We start from the raw sequence: 14,323 nt of genomic DNA, 5'->3' as shown, positions 1-14,323 counted from the left end.
ACCAGATTGGAATCTAAATTTATTTTGTACCTACATACACAGATTGGAATCTGAAGCAGCACAGCGTAATAGTTAACCTTCCTTGCACTAGCTAATCAGAGAGAGAGAGAGAGAGAGAGAGAGAGAGAGAGATGTGAACGTGCGGCCGTACGCGCCAAGCAGCGCCCACACCCGCAAGGATTGACAGCCGGCGCGACGCTTGGGGACAGCTGATCAGAGGAGCAGCGCCAGCACTCCCTTCCTCGCCGAGCCGCCCATTCCTCCTCTCCGATTTGCTGGCGTCGGTGATTAGGGTTTCTGCAATTTGGGGAGGCTTGGCACGACGATGGCTGTGCGATTTGGTTATGGGAAGGGATAGCTGGGCAGGGGTAATGTTGACAAATCGAAGTTACCTAACGGTGGAGGCTAACAGAAGCAACGGCGGTGGCATGGAACAGATTATATTTTAAAATCAATAGCATATAGTTGAATACCTATTATTTTTATCAAAAAAATTTGTATAGTATATTCTATGTATATGATTAAAAATGAAAATAACAAAACACAGCAGCCTTCTAAAGCTCTAATTTCTTTTTTAGCCCAAAAAATCTCAGCAACCTACCGGTCTCCCAACCCCCACCGCCGGCCCACATGGGCCCATCCGCCCACACGGTCTAAAATTCCTCAAATCAGCTCCCCCTCCCACTCCTACCTAGGCAGGCACCAGACTCCATGCCGATTTCCCCCATCTACCCTAGCCTGACGGCACCTCTTCCTCTTCCTGCCGTCCGTCTCCCCACGGCCCGCCGCCTTGGCCTTGCCGCTGCTCGTCGCCCGGCCGTCTCGCCCCCAGTGGCCAGCGCCCAACCGCCCGCGCTCGTCGCACCAGGGGCCCGGGGCCAACGCGACCATGCGCGCACAGGCCGCCGCACCTGCGCGCCGTGCGCAGAGGGGCCCAGCTCCGCCGCGCTGGCCACCGGTACGCACCCACGCCGCGCAGGCCGGAGGGCGCAGGGCACCATGCCACCGCCGCTGTACTGCGCAGGGCACCAGGGCCCGAGGCCGAGGGCCGCCCAGCGAGCCACTGAATTTTAGGTGAGCAACTAAGTAAGGGATTGATGAATTTATTTGTATTTTATGAAAATATGTCATTGCAATTTGTGATAACTTATTGATTTGTACAGAAATTAGCAGCAATGTAGACGTGTAGTGAAGACTTTTTTCTGAAACTTGAATACAATTTGTAGGTTTGAACTATGAACATGAAGGATCGTTAAGTTATCTTGTAATTTGTAAGCATCCTATTTTAGAATTTTATCCTCTATTTATTTCAGATATTCCCACTTTGATACGTTGATCATTTAGTATATCTATTATCTATATTGAACAATTTCAAGTTATGAACCATTTATATTTTGGTACTCAATTATGTGCTATTAATGTGTGCTTTGGGCTGTCAAAAAAAAATTTTTACACCATTCAAAATTTTCAATACCCATCTTCCAAATCCTAGGCCTGCCCCTGAGCATATACAGGAATCATGTTTTCTCGGTGGAAAATTGAGGATTTAAGTTTTTATCAATGGCTCATAAGAAATTTTGCCGAAGGTCAATGAGGATCTATCGTAGCTTTCATCTCTAATATCCTGAAACCGTGAAAGGGATTCCCTGCAGGGCTTGTTCGGTTAATCCTCTTCGCGACGGAATTGAGGGGTACCGAGAGAGATTTTGACTTGCTGGGAATTTAATCCTTGTAGCCCTCTCCAATTCCCTTCGCTTCTTTCAAACCGAACTAAGTGTGTGTTCGTTTTTCTTTAGAGAGCTCTAAAAAATAGTCCTATAAATTAGAGTGCTCGCTCCCTCTAAAGAATCGCGGCCTCTAAACGAAGGACACTCGCGCGATTAGAGGCCGGTTCGGTGCCGGGCCTCTAAACTTTAGATGTTTCGGGCTTTAGACCCCGGAAACGAACAGACCCTAAGCCCGTAAGAAGATATAAAGAGGGAAGAGGAACTATTATAAGTGCTCAAAGCTCAGTCCAATGATGTTACCTACCTAATCAGTAAGGGCTACCTTGCGTTGCAGTACCGACTGAACTGGTGGATCACCACCCGGGGCGTCGTCACATAAAACCCAGCGGCGTCGTCACATGCTTGCACCACGAACATCCTTCTTAAAACAAAGCTTATCCACATGCTGCCTTCATCTACTTCATTACCCAACAACCAACACAGCACACCGCCCAGCAAGATCGACAAAAGAGGGCATGGGCTCCGGCGACGGCACAGGGGCGGCGCTGCTCATGGAGATCCCCAAGGTGGACCTTCGCGGTCTGGAGCCCGACACGCCGGGGTGGGCGCGGGCCCGAGCAGCGGTGACCGCGTCCATGACGGCTCACGGCTGCGTCGTGGTCGTGCATGACGCGCTCGGCGCCGAGCTACGGCAGGCTCTGTTCGGCCGCGCCCTGCCCCAGCTCTTCGCCCTCCCGTTCGAGGCCAAGAAGCGCAGCGGCTGCTTCATTAACGGGCCGCACAGAGGCTACGTGGGGCAGGTCCCCAGCGAGGCCTTGGAGAGCGTCCCCATCCAGGACGCCGGCGATCCCGGCAGCATCCGTGCCTTCTCCGACGACCTCTGGCCGCAGGGCAACCAGGAATTCTGGTGAGCACAGTTCGTTGTTGCATGCGCCGGCCTAGCTACTTCCCTCACCTGCTACTGATCATGTTCATCACCTGTTCGTTCCAGTGACACGGTCGTAGAGTTCGCCAAGAACATGCTGGAACTGGAGCAGACGGTGGAGAGGTTGATCCTCGAGGGCCTGGGGACCCGTGACGAGAGCATTGCCTCGCACCTCGGGTCGCTGTCCCACCTCGTCCGGATGACGCTCTACGGGACGCCTCCGGACAAGGAGACCGGCATCTCCCTGCGCGCGCACCGCGACGAGCACATGACCACGGTGCTCGCGCAGCACGAGGTGGGAGGCCTCGAGGTGCAGGTCGGGGACGGGCGCTGGGTCGCCGTCCCTCCCGAACCCGGCACGCTCACCGTCATGGCCGGCGACCAGTTCCGGGTACGCACTGCTCTCGATCTGGCTGCTAATCAACGCTCACGGTCTCACGCCGCCGCGCCGTACGCCGTTAACGTTGCAGGTTGTCACCAACGGGAGGGTGCCGGGGTGCGTCCACCGCGTGCGGACGCCGAGCGGCCGCGTGCGCTTCTCGGCGCTGCTCAACAGGCGGTGCAAGGGCCAGGCCGTGCTGCGCGCCATCGACGAGCTCGTCGACGACGACCACCCCTTGATGTACAATCCCTGCGGCCCCGAGGAGTACAGGGCGTTCCGTTTGTCCGAGGAAGGGCGCAACTTGAGCGATCCACTCAAGGCTTTCTGCGGTGTGGAGAGATAGATGGATCAATGGAATACTGAATACTCGCCCACCGGCTTGCATATGCCTTCTTAATAATACGCCTTTAAGATCGGGTGCTTGTTGTGTAAAAACATTTTTTTAATTACTAGCAAAAAAATATGTCAGATCCTGGATCACGACTGATTTTTCCTTGCTGCGATGGATTTTCTATGTTTCAGTTTCAGTTACAAATAGTATTGTTGTAGTATTTTTATTTGATTCTCATTAGTCATCATATACGCTTCAGGTACATCCGTCAGCGATATATACTGGACCAAAATAAAATTTTTCATGAAAACATTGCATACTTTAGAAATATGTAAAGATATATCTAGTATTTGATATATATGAAACATGTTTTATTTAACTGCATGCGGTATTAGCAGCAGCGACGCACTTGCGGCGCACATGTTTTTTTTAAAAAAATATCAAACACCCAGCACGGTAATTAATATATATGACATACAGCATAAGTTTGTTCACAATAACAAACCATTCTGGATTAACATATTGCATCGCGAAAACGTTTCAAATACCGCGAGTATGTTAACAAAACGGTAGTCTAGCGACCTAGTGCTCCAAATAAAACAAAACAAATAGGCAACAATCATATTAGCATCTTCATTTGAAACTAGTCCATCTTATACTGTAAGACAAACTGAATTCCCAGTAAAATCTAATTGGTGAGAAATCTAGTCCATATTAGTTGGTAGGTAAGTTCAAGCGGAAGTGTGGAACTGAGGAAAAAAAAGGATAAAGTCCAATTTCCACCCGTGAATCATATAATACAAAGTTCGATTTTTAATCTGTAACCATAAAATTAGATAATACGGAACATTCAACTGTCAAAACCGGGCAAAATCAGCTTATTAGGTGCTTTCAAACGTGGTTTGTATTCTTTTAAGAAAATAAAAAATTATAGTTAGATCTAAATAATCAAAACTCATTCATTTTAAATCAGAAAAATATAAAACTTGTACCAAAATTTTCTTCTAAAAATGTAACTTATTTATTGGCATTCTATTTAAATCTTATTTACTCAAAAATAATAGACATAACTAGGAACTAGAAAAATTGGATCCGAAGAACTTACAAGTGGAGTATCAACTGATAGGTTACATTTATAGAAAAATGCTGACACCTGTTTCATATTTTCTGATTTAAAATATAGTGCTTATGAATTTTTAAGTTTCAATTTGAATATATTTAACTTTCACAAAATAAAAATCACCATTGAAATCATTCAAGGATTTAAATTTGTCCGGTTTCAATAGCTGGATAGTTCTCGTTATTTGTTATCTGATTTTGTAGTTGAAGGTACTTTATTTTATGATCGTTCGATTGTAAAGGTGACTTCTTCCGAAAACAATCCTCACCGATTCTTGCTGCTTCAGATATGACAGATATGACTACCACGACAAGCTCTCCTTGCTCCCTTTAAGCTCTACAGATCGGACCACATCCCACTCTCTCGGATTCACAGAGGAAATTAGCTGAAAAATAAATTAAGCAACATATTTTCCAACAATCTTACCAATATGTTGACCACAGCATCTTTCTGCCACCATCCCCGAAGCTGCTAGGCTTTGTCGACAAGAACCTGTACACTTTTTTTTTTACCCAATATCATTTGAACTGCATTTGAGATTTGAGTATGACTTGTGCCATACCCAGAAGCATCCCGCTTTAGTAGGAAGCCAAAATATTGAGAATAAAAGCACAAAGCAGCATCCCGCTTGAGTAGGAAGCCAGAATATTCAGAATATAAAAACAAACTATGACCTCCATCTAGTAGGCGCGGCTAGCCTAGTAAGAGCCCCATGCATGCTGGCCACACGGCAGGTCTCTAAGAAAACAGTACTGGATGCTGCAACCACTTTTGAGCAGCAGGCACCATGATGGCACATGACCGGTGTCCGCAAAGCTGGAGGTGGAAACTGTAGCCACTTTTCGCCGTATGCCCCGAGTCGGGCACCATGCTAATGTCCACAGTAGGTAGAATTGGATGTTGCGGCTAATAAAGATAGTGGTCGTGTACTCATCGAAACCGTTCCTGAAAGCTGCACATCAACTGCCGTCTGACCAAGGATCATGGTGGTCCAAAGCTTCACATTACAACCAAGTTTGATGGCTTGTACATTCTAGCATCAATAGGTAGCTAATAAATGATGGCCGCTTCGACTTTCAAGGAGCCACAAAAGCTTGAGTATTGCACCCAGTGGCGGAGCCACAGGGTGGCCAGCAGGGCCAAGGCCCTCCCCTAACGTGGCAAAAGTTCTTTAATCCCCTTGTTGCAGTGCAGTCAGTTTAAATAATCCTAGGCCAAAATAACGTGCTAACATGCTTGGCTACTCCCTACGTAGAATTCCTGGCTCCGCCCTCTGATTGCACTACCTAGAGACGTCCCAACCCTCTAACATAGTGGGTGTCCACATAATAAGCAAAAATGTGAGGTGGCAAAAAAATTAATGAGAAGAGAAAGAAAAGTATAGACACCGGTTCTCATGCATGAAACGTATAGTCACCGATTCCTACGTGCGATGGGATGGTCACCAACTCCCTCCATACGAAACAAGTGCATTTCTAGCAATTTTTAGACAAATTACTAGTGGTGACAATGACTTTTTTACCCCTATTTACACTACAACAAATCTGTTAATCTATGATGAATTTTCGATGATGTTTACGAAAACTGTCATAAACAGACAGGATCTATGTTGATTTATGAATTTTTATCACAAATTTGCAAATAGCTTATACGAGCTCTAATTTGGGCCTAGTTTCTGTGATAAACCTTTGAAAACGTCATAGAATGGATTTGATATCATGCTCAAACCATTATGGTTATAAAGAAAAATATGTTATAAGTTAACATGAACCTACGCTTATGCGTAAAATATCGAGTTCACATATGCATCTAAGTTGCTACATAATATTTTGTTTGCACCAGAATATTCTTCTTGTCATTTTATTCATATTTAAATTCAACTTTTTCTTATTTTTTGAATTTTTATTTTATGGGAAGGGGAAGGTCATTATGGACCAGCATGAGGGGAAGGGGCTTTAAAACATGAAAAATAAGCCAAAAAATAGTGCACATGATGGCCGGAGATGTTTAGTTGAAAAATAAGCAAAAAAGTGTGCAATATGGTGTTTGAACCCGAGTCTCTAGAGCCAAACTTGTATTTATAAACATTTTCTGGTGCCTACAATTTTATAGCCCGCTCCAGTGTTTTTGCAGGCTGAGCCCGATTTCTCCCGCGGCATACAATAGTTGATCAAAAATAAGAGAAAAAATTGGCGCCAGGGGGTGGGTGGACAACTCGAGCTGGCGACCTGCCTCTACAAATGTAATAGCTCACTTCGTTTAATAATCTTATGCGATACCCAAATTTTAGGTGCATTTTCTTAATATTATGAATTTAAAAATCATACTCCACCACAGTTGTGGTAAAAAGAACTATGTTGTTTATTAAAAAAATTGAAATCAAACTCAATCCCAACTTAAAAAAAATACATCACTCAGGATGAATTGAGGCATGGTGAGACGCAGTATCGAACACGGGACCTTAAGAGCCTCTCTCCCAAGCATTACCATCACACTAAGTAATTTTTTGTGATGGCCTACAACATTTTTTGTGATGGCCTACAACATTTATTGCTAATTATTAGCGTGCATGAGCCGGACGTCCGGTCACTGCTCGCCATGTGGCACCAGGTTTGGTGGAGTGGCATGCTATGAAAATGTGAAAAAAAAAAGAGAGCGAAGGCGGTCGGGGGACTCAAACCAGCAACACCTTGTCTAAACAAGGAGTCGTGGACCACTGGACTAAAGCTGTGTTTATGAAATTTGAAGCGACACAAACATATAACAAACATATGACCAACTAGATTTACATGATGAACACATGCATGATTCATCTTTCTCCTTTTAATCTGGAATTAAAATTTATTATTGGTATTTCTCCCTCATATGAACTTCAAATTTGATGATTCTTTTTCCTAAATTTTTCTAAAATCATGATCTTTCATTTAATGGTGTTTGTTTGTATGTAATTGTTGTTTCTTAGATATTTTACTTATATCTTCTTTTTTCCAACCAAATAGTAAATAGAAAATATGTTTATGCATAACAATTAGTGATGTAACTTCATATTTTTCTAGTATTATGGTAAACATTTGGTTGTGACCAAATTTAAGGTGCATACAAGTTCAAAAAAAATTTAAGGTATTCAAATCTCAAAGTTTGACTTGAGTTATATGAAACTATGTGAGAGAAGTATCCATTTATGAACAATGTATAGTTCCACACTATTAGAATCACTATGGCAAGCTAATGGTCAAAAATTATGTTGTCATTTCAATTTGTAGAATTTTCTGACCAAATTGAGATATTATTATAATTATTCTATGGTAGCTTGGAGATAGAAGTACAAATTATACATAAGGAACAATTGAATTATTGATCTACCTCTAGAATATGATATTATAACGGAACATATGATGCAGAGTATGGTTTTATGCAATTTTTCGAATCTTATTCGAGATACACGTAGTTCAATTTTGAATTACTTTCAATAAGCATTCAGAAATTCCTTTAAACTATAGAAAATAGTAAATCAATTCTAAAATTTTTTAAAAACTCCTACGCAACGACATATAAGAGGTCTGTTTCATATAAAAATATTTTGGGTATATGATATAATTCGATTTGCATGTTACTTCACAAGTTTTTTAATTTAAATGTATTTCTGTTTCAATGACAAAAGTTGTGGACGATTTCATGAACTGGGCCAAAACCCCTATCCTGGGCCATTTTCTACTAAGGCCCGACTCCTGCTGACCGTTAATCTCTTAAACAACGATCCAGATTGATCGCAAGATGTATAAATGGTGTGCCGGCCGACACCCCACTGAAACTCTAGACATTTAATACTCATGAAACTCTTGAGGAAACTCCCATTAAGACTAGCCATAGATCACTTATTCAATGCGAATAAGGCCAGTCTGAGTGGGGTTTAATGAGAAGTTTTATGGATATTAAATGTTAGGCTAATCCCAGTGCAAGTTTTATAGAGATTTTATACGCATTAAATACAGTGACACATCAGCATTTATTATGACATGGCAAGATAATTATGAAGAAAGAGAGTGAAGGAGTTTCATTAGGATAAAAATATGTATACACTGTTTCCAAGACTATGAAAATTGTTGAAACTTGCACCGGGGGCTACAGAGTTTCATTTTATGCAATTGCATCCAATCATATGCCTCACAATTAAATGCTACGGCTAGTCTATGAAATCATGAAATGAAACTTTGCATTGGAGAACTTTCTTTCATTCGCGAACTCAACTGTACTTAGATGACACACTGTATGAAATCATGCAATGAAATCCTGCACTGGAAATAGCTTTATGGCATATCAGCAAATTTGCTAACATGGTAGGGTTATTATAAGGAGAAAGGAGGGGAAGTTTCATGGAATGTAAGAAAATTTTTATCTCCATAATACTTATCCGGCTCGGTTACCAAATTAGTATTGATAACAGTTGAAACTATACACTGGAACTGATCTAATGGTAGCTTATTACCTTTAGACTATGGTGGCTAGGAGCGTTATTCCACCATTTCGTCCTCTTTTTAACCATGCATTTAATTTCTCTGTGCTTCCCTCCCCCTCTCCCTCTTTTTCTTTAATTTGCGGGGCCCTCGCTCTCTCTCATCTAATCTGCTCACGTATAGCAATCATTTTTGTCTACCTGCTCTCTCTCTCATCAGCCAGCCAAGCGCTAACTAACCAAGGTCCCTTTGAGCCGTCCATACACTATGCGACGGCTATAAATACTTATCCAGACTAGATGGCACCCCAAACCACCCCAACTTAAAACACGCTAATCTCAGTTGCTGTTTGGATTGGATTGACGGCATGGTGACCACGACGGCAGATATCGTCTCTACCAATGGCGCGGCAACCCGGAGCCGAGCCTCGATGGTGACAGAGAAAGAGGACATGAAGAAGCTTGAGTTCATTGAGGAGATGACCACAAACGTGGACGCGGTTCAGGAGCACGTGCTGGTGGAGATCCTCGACCGCAACGGCGGTAGCGAGTACCTTGAGAAATGCGGCCTCGCCGCCGCCACCGACCGCACCACCTTCCGCGCTAAGGTGCCCATGGTGACATACGAGGACCTGAAGCCGTACGTCATGCGCGTTGCCAACGGCGACAGGTCCCCCATCCTGTCAGGTCCCAGCCACCCCATCTCCGAGTTCCTCCTCAGCTCCGGTACGTCGGGTGGCGAGCCCAAGCTGATCCCCACCGTCGAGGAGGAGCTTGACCGCCGCCAGCTTCTATATAGCCTCCTCATGCCAGTCATGAACAAGTAAGTTACCCACCATAGTCGTACTATTGTACACTTTAAGTGTAGCTACATCTAACAAATTACTGAACCATTGTGTATGATTGCTGATAGTATTTTACTGAATCACGTTCAGTAATATAAATATTTGGTTTAGCAATTTTTGGTCAGTAATTTTATTGCTAGGTGTGCTTGGTGTGCTACACCTAAAGTGTAAAATAGAATTATCAATTTATCATGCATTAATTATATTGCTAACGCATGCGTTGGACAAGGTTTGTGCCTGGGCTCCAGAAGGGGACTGGCCTCTACTTCCTCTTCGTCCGTTCGGAGACGAAGACGCCAAGCGGCCTGCCAGCGCGGCCCGTCCTGACAAGCTACTACAAGAGTGATTACTTCAAGAAACACGCGAGCAACACATGCACAAGCCCGCTGGCGGCCATCCTGTGCGCGGACGTGTTCCAGAGCATGTACGCGCAGATGGTTTGCGGCCTGTGCCAGCGCCACCAGGTGGTGCGCGTCGGCACCGTGTTTGCCTCGGGCCTCCTCCGTGCCATCCAGTTCCTCCAGCAGCACTGGGAGCAGCTCGCAGCAAACATCGAGCACGGCGAGCTCAGCCCCTGCGTGTCGGACCCATCGGTGCGTGCGGCGGTGGCTGGCATCCTCCAGCCAGACCCCAAACTTTCCCAGCTCATCCGCACAGAGTGCTCCAATGGCGACTGGGCGGGCATCATCGTGCGCCTCTGGCCCAACACCATGTACCTGGACACAATAGTCACTGGATCCATGGCGCAGTACGTCACGATCCTGAGCTACTACGGCGGCGACCTGCCGATCGCCTCCACCAAGTACGTGTCCTCGGAGTGCCCCATGGGCCTCAACCTCCACCCCATGTGCGACCCGTCCGAGGTGTCCTACACCATCCTGCCCAACCTGGCCTACTTCGAGTTCCTCCCCACGGACGGCGCCGCCGCCGCAGCGGAGCTCGTCGAGCTCGCCGACGTGGAGACCGGGCGCGAGTACGAGCTGGTGGTCACCACCTACGGCGGCCTCAGCCGCTACCGCGTCGGCGACGTTCTCCGCGTCACGGGATTCCACAACGCGGCGCCGCAATTCCGGTTCGTGCGCCGGAGCGCCGCGCTGCTGTCCGTCAACGTGGACAAGACCGACGAGGCCGAGCTGCAGCGCGCGGTGGAGCGCGCGGCCGCGCTGCTCCGCCCGCACGGCGCGGCGGTCCTGGACTACACCAGCCGGGCGTGCACGAAGACCCTCCCGGGGCACTACGTCGTCTACTGGGAACTGATGGCTACCAACCAGCAAGAGGGAGCCAGCGGCACCCGGAGCGTGGACAGCGACGTGCTAGCCAGGTGCTGCCTGGAGATGGAGGAGTCCCTGAGCTACGTCTACTGGGTGCTTAGGGTTGTGGATGGAGCGATCAGGCCCCTGGAGATCCGAGTCGTCCGGCCGGGCACCTTCCAAGAGCTCGTCAACTTGGCCGTCTCCCATGGCGCGTCCGTGGGGCAGTACAAGGTGCCCCGATGCGTAACGGTCTCGGCCGTCATCCAGCTTCTTGATTCGCGCGTTGCCTCCAGCCACTTCAGCCCCGCCTTGCCGCACCGGGCACCATGGACAGCGCTTTCAAGCGTACAGAATGCTGCTGAGGCTGCATAATGTGTGTGTTAATAAGATTACTGTCACTGTAATAAGTGTGCTAATAATAATCATGTCATCACTATGTATTTGGCCTGGTGCGTATTCATGCACCCTCCTTCCTGAGTTATGCGAATAAAGGACCAAATATATATGCATCCGATCCAGGTGAGGCAATTTCCTCTATTCAATCTTCTTTTGATCAACAGTTTGTTCTGTAGGATGCAGTTTATATTGCTCCCTTGTCAAGTTGTTGCTTCAACTCAAGTGGTGCTGATTACCGTCTACCGGCAACGATGCAGAGAACCACGCAGCTGTCCATGGCTTCCTCATCACTTTCTCCCACTCCCGGCCTGTATATGCTGTGCTCAGTGGCTTTCTAGGCTGGCCAGAAGCCCAAAACACGCCAATGCAAGTTTCATGAGCTCCCCTTGTTGTTCTTCTACAGTATGGTTGATATATAATCATGACCTACCCAACACCGTAAGAGGATCTCACATGCACACAAAATGGTTCCTACCGTGTACCCATCTTCCTTTTACTGCACAGATGCTTGTTTTGACAATATTCTGAACCTACAGTAGCGCGGCTCTCATGCACTTGCAATCTCCTCACCTCTCATGAAACCTCTACATAACTGCATAACCTCTGCATAACCTCTGCAGAGCTGCGGGTAAGGACCAGAGCGCGAGGGGCTGGAGCCCAGCTTCACCTCCACTATAGTCTGCCCCTGTACATACTAATATAGAAGGTAAACAAAAGAACATAACAATTCCTTCATACAGAACATATACGACGATAGGAGGTGTTTCAAGTAGTTTATTTGCTTCGAAAGAAATACACAAGATATGTGTTCATGGACGTCCGTGATCACGGTCTACACTATCCAGTTTAACGCAGTTAATATCGGCTGACATTTTGCACATACACAGACGCGGACAGTGCCAGAAATTTTCAACTAGATTGGCATTTGATGGGCCCTATGGCTGTGTGGCTCGTCCTCCTGGCCATCAGCCTCAACTCTTGGCGTCTCGACAAGCCAGCCTTCCGAGCGCAAGCCCTCTCGGACGACGTCACTGTCGACGTAGTCGTCACGGAAGCTCTCCGGGCAGTCCCGCAATCTTGCGAAGGACGACCAGATGAGCTCTTTCTTCCACTCCTCCAGCCGCGGGAAGCCACAGTGCTTCTCCCCGAATTCGTCGCAGTAATCCAAGTCGAAGGTGACGTTTTTCGTGAGACGGTTGGGCACGCCGGCGGTCTCCGTGGCGCGGCGGTTGTGCTCCTCGATGGATCGCATCATCTCCTCCTTGGACGGCAGCACCCTCCGGCCGGAGAGCACCTGGGCCACCCATCTCGCCTGCATCTCGTAGAAACGCGGCACGATCACCCTCTTGGCTACGCCCACGAAGGAGAGTGTCGGTGCCAGCGCCGGTGGGAAAGTGTGCTCGAATAGCGGACACACACTGTTGTCGTCAATGGTGACCACGCCCGCCGTGTCTAGGAACGGGAACCAGTAGCTGTACCCGGTGCAGTAGATGATGGCGTCGGCGATGACACACGAGCCGTCGGCGAACACCACCCGCCCGTCCTCGCACAAGCAGTCAATCTGCGTGACACAAGTCGAATCAGACCAGCAAGCACCTCAGTTCCACATTCAGTTTCACCTCAGTTCAATCTGTAGTTACCTCGGGGTGCAGGTGGAGGTTGTTGTGCCTAGAGACCTCCTTGGACATTCCGGGGGAGACATCTTCAATGGACTTGACGCTAATGTGCACCTCCCTAGCCACCTCGCGAAGCTCTAGGGCGATGTCCTTGCCGCTCTCATGGCAGCCGACGACGACCACCACCTCTTGGTGGAAGGAGTCCGGGACGCGGTACGAGTGGGAATGCAGTTGCCTCCTCCTCCAATTGCCCATACCGTTGATGGTCGGCAGCCTTGGCTTGGTGTATTGTCCGGCGGCGACCACGACGGCGTCGAACACCTCCTCCTCTGTGACCACCTCACCTGCCCGTGCGCACCTGACCACCCACCGCAAGGAGTTGCTGACACCACCGCCGGCAGGCAGCGCCATGCCCACATGCACAACCCTGGTGTTCAACCTCACCGCATTCGTGAGCCGGAACGCATCGGAAAAGTCCCGGATGTACCTGAAGAATTCGCCGTGCCATGGGTAGCGCCGGGCGTCGTCTCCGCCATTCTTGGGGTAGAATGGGAAGTCGGAGATGCCGGTGACCTCCCTCGGGCTGAGCAGACGGACGGAGGAGTAGATGCTGCTGTGCACTCCGGCCACCCCGAGGGGATCGCCGCTGTCGGTCCTCGGGTCGTACAGCCACTGCCCTCCGACGCTGCTGCTCTGCTCCATGACCGTAACGTCGTGGCCCTCCCGGCGCAGCTCCCGCGCACATGCCAAGCCCGAGATGCCGGCGCCGACCACGCACACCTTCTTGGACGAGACCATCGTCGCACCGCCGGTCGATATGATGGACCTGCTGCACACACGGCTCTTCTGATGTTATCTGATACGATCCGGAGCCTTGGATACCAATGGAGTCATGCAACGGGTCCTGCAGACCGATGTTTGTATGATTGACTTCTTACCAAACTCTACAGAGGTAAGAGGTCCTTGTCAAACTTAATGCCGTTGCAAAGCAAGATGCTGTCAGACGATCATTTAGGTATATCGATATGTATAATGTTGGCATGATGCAGAGATGCTAGCTTTTGCATCTGCAATGGCCGATGAATACGATATAATGTTAGTTGTCCCTCCTCCATTTTCTGAACAGTACGCGTTATGCAGAGGATTTTTCCTTGATGCAATACTGGAATGGATTGTACAAATAAAGTGCTGCTAGCACAAGGCGTTATGGCCCCCTTGTGCCCCTCTTTGGCGTGGCCACTGGCTAAGAAAGGGGTTTTTGAGAGGGCTTCTTCG

General features: G+C 47.8%; 3 protein-coding genes across 3 annotated transcripts; 2 read left to right on the top strand and 1 right to left on the bottom strand.

Moving 5' to 3' along the window:
- The first annotated feature begins 2,154 nt into the window (after nt 1–2,154).
- LOC112903336 (probable 2-oxoglutarate-dependent dioxygenase AOP1) lies at nt 2,155–3,538 on the top strand. Its single transcript, XM_025972580.1, has 3 exons — nt 2,155–2,634; nt 2,719–3,043; nt 3,123–3,538. Exons 1-3 carry the CDS (start codon nt 2,243–2,245, stop codon nt 3,375–3,377), a joined length of 972 nt encoding a protein of 323 aa, XP_025828365.1. The 5' UTR covers nt 2,155–2,242; the 3' UTR covers nt 3,378–3,538.
- A 5,798-nt stretch (nt 3,539–9,336) lies between these two features.
- Nucleotides 9,337–11,408, top strand: LOC112903763 (probable indole-3-acetic acid-amido synthetase GH3.8). Its single transcript, XM_025972972.1, has 2 exons — nt 9,337–9,761; nt 10,013–11,408. Exons 1-2 carry the CDS (start codon nt 9,370–9,372, stop codon nt 11,406–11,408), a joined length of 1,788 nt encoding a protein of 595 aa, XP_025828757.1. The 5' UTR covers nt 9,337–9,369.
- Nucleotides 11,409–12,193: 785 nt separating this feature from the next.
- Nucleotides 12,194–13,890, bottom strand: LOC112903097 (flavin-containing monooxygenase FMO GS-OX-like 8). The gene is made up of 2 exons (XM_025972311.1): nt 13,073–13,890; nt 12,194–12,993 (listed from the first exon to the last, which is right to left on the bottom strand). Exons 1-2 carry the CDS (start codon nt 13,844–13,846, stop codon nt 12,346–12,348), a joined length of 1,422 nt encoding a protein of 473 aa, XP_025828096.1. The 5' UTR covers nt 13,847–13,890; the 3' UTR covers nt 12,194–12,345.
- Between the last annotated feature and the right edge of the window lie 433 nt (nt 13,891–14,323).

This window comes from Panicum hallii, chromosome 8 (assembly GCF_002211085.1).
Source record: "Panicum hallii strain FIL2 chromosome 8, PHallii_v3.1, whole genome shotgun sequence".
Lineage (NCBI taxonomy): Eukaryota > Viridiplantae > Streptophyta > Magnoliopsida > Poales > Poaceae > Panicum > Panicum hallii.
The sequence above is the reverse complement of the archived record's forward strand: the minus strand, read 5'-3'. Positions and strand labels throughout refer to the sequence as shown.

What these genes read in the sequence shown, in the direction of transcription:
- LOC112903336 (XM_025972580.1), top strand. Translation starts at nt 2,243, where the DNA reads ATGGGCTCCGGCGACGGCACAGGGGCGGCGCTGCTCATGGAGATCCCC. An exon ending in CAGGGCAACCAGGAATTCTG is followed by an intron (nt 2,635 to 2,718) that starts GTGAGCACAGTT and finishes TGTTCGTTCCAG; the next exon opens with TGACACGGTCGTAGAGTTCG. An exon ending in TGGCCGGCGACCAGTTCCGG is followed by an intron (nt 3,044 to 3,122) that starts GTACGCACTGCT and finishes TTAACGTTGCAG; the next exon opens with GTTGTCACCAACGGGAGGGT.
- LOC112903763 (XM_025972972.1), top strand. Translation starts at nt 9,370, where the DNA reads ATGGTGACAGAGAAAGAGGACATGAAGAAGCTTGAGTTCATTGAGGAG. An exon ending in CTCATGCCAGTCATGAACAA is followed by an intron (nt 9,762 to 10,012) that starts GTAAGTTACCCA and finishes GCGTTGGACAAG; the next exon opens with GTTTGTGCCTGGGCTCCAGA.
- LOC112903097 (XM_025972311.1), bottom strand. Translation starts at nt 13,846, where the DNA reads ATGGTCTCGTCCAAGAAGGTGTGCGTGGTCGGCGCCGGCATCTCGGGC. An exon ending in ACCTCCACCTGCACCCCGAG is followed by an intron (nt 12,994 to 13,072) that starts GTAACTACAGAT and finishes TGTGTCACGCAG; the next exon opens with ATTGACTGCTTGTGCGAGGA.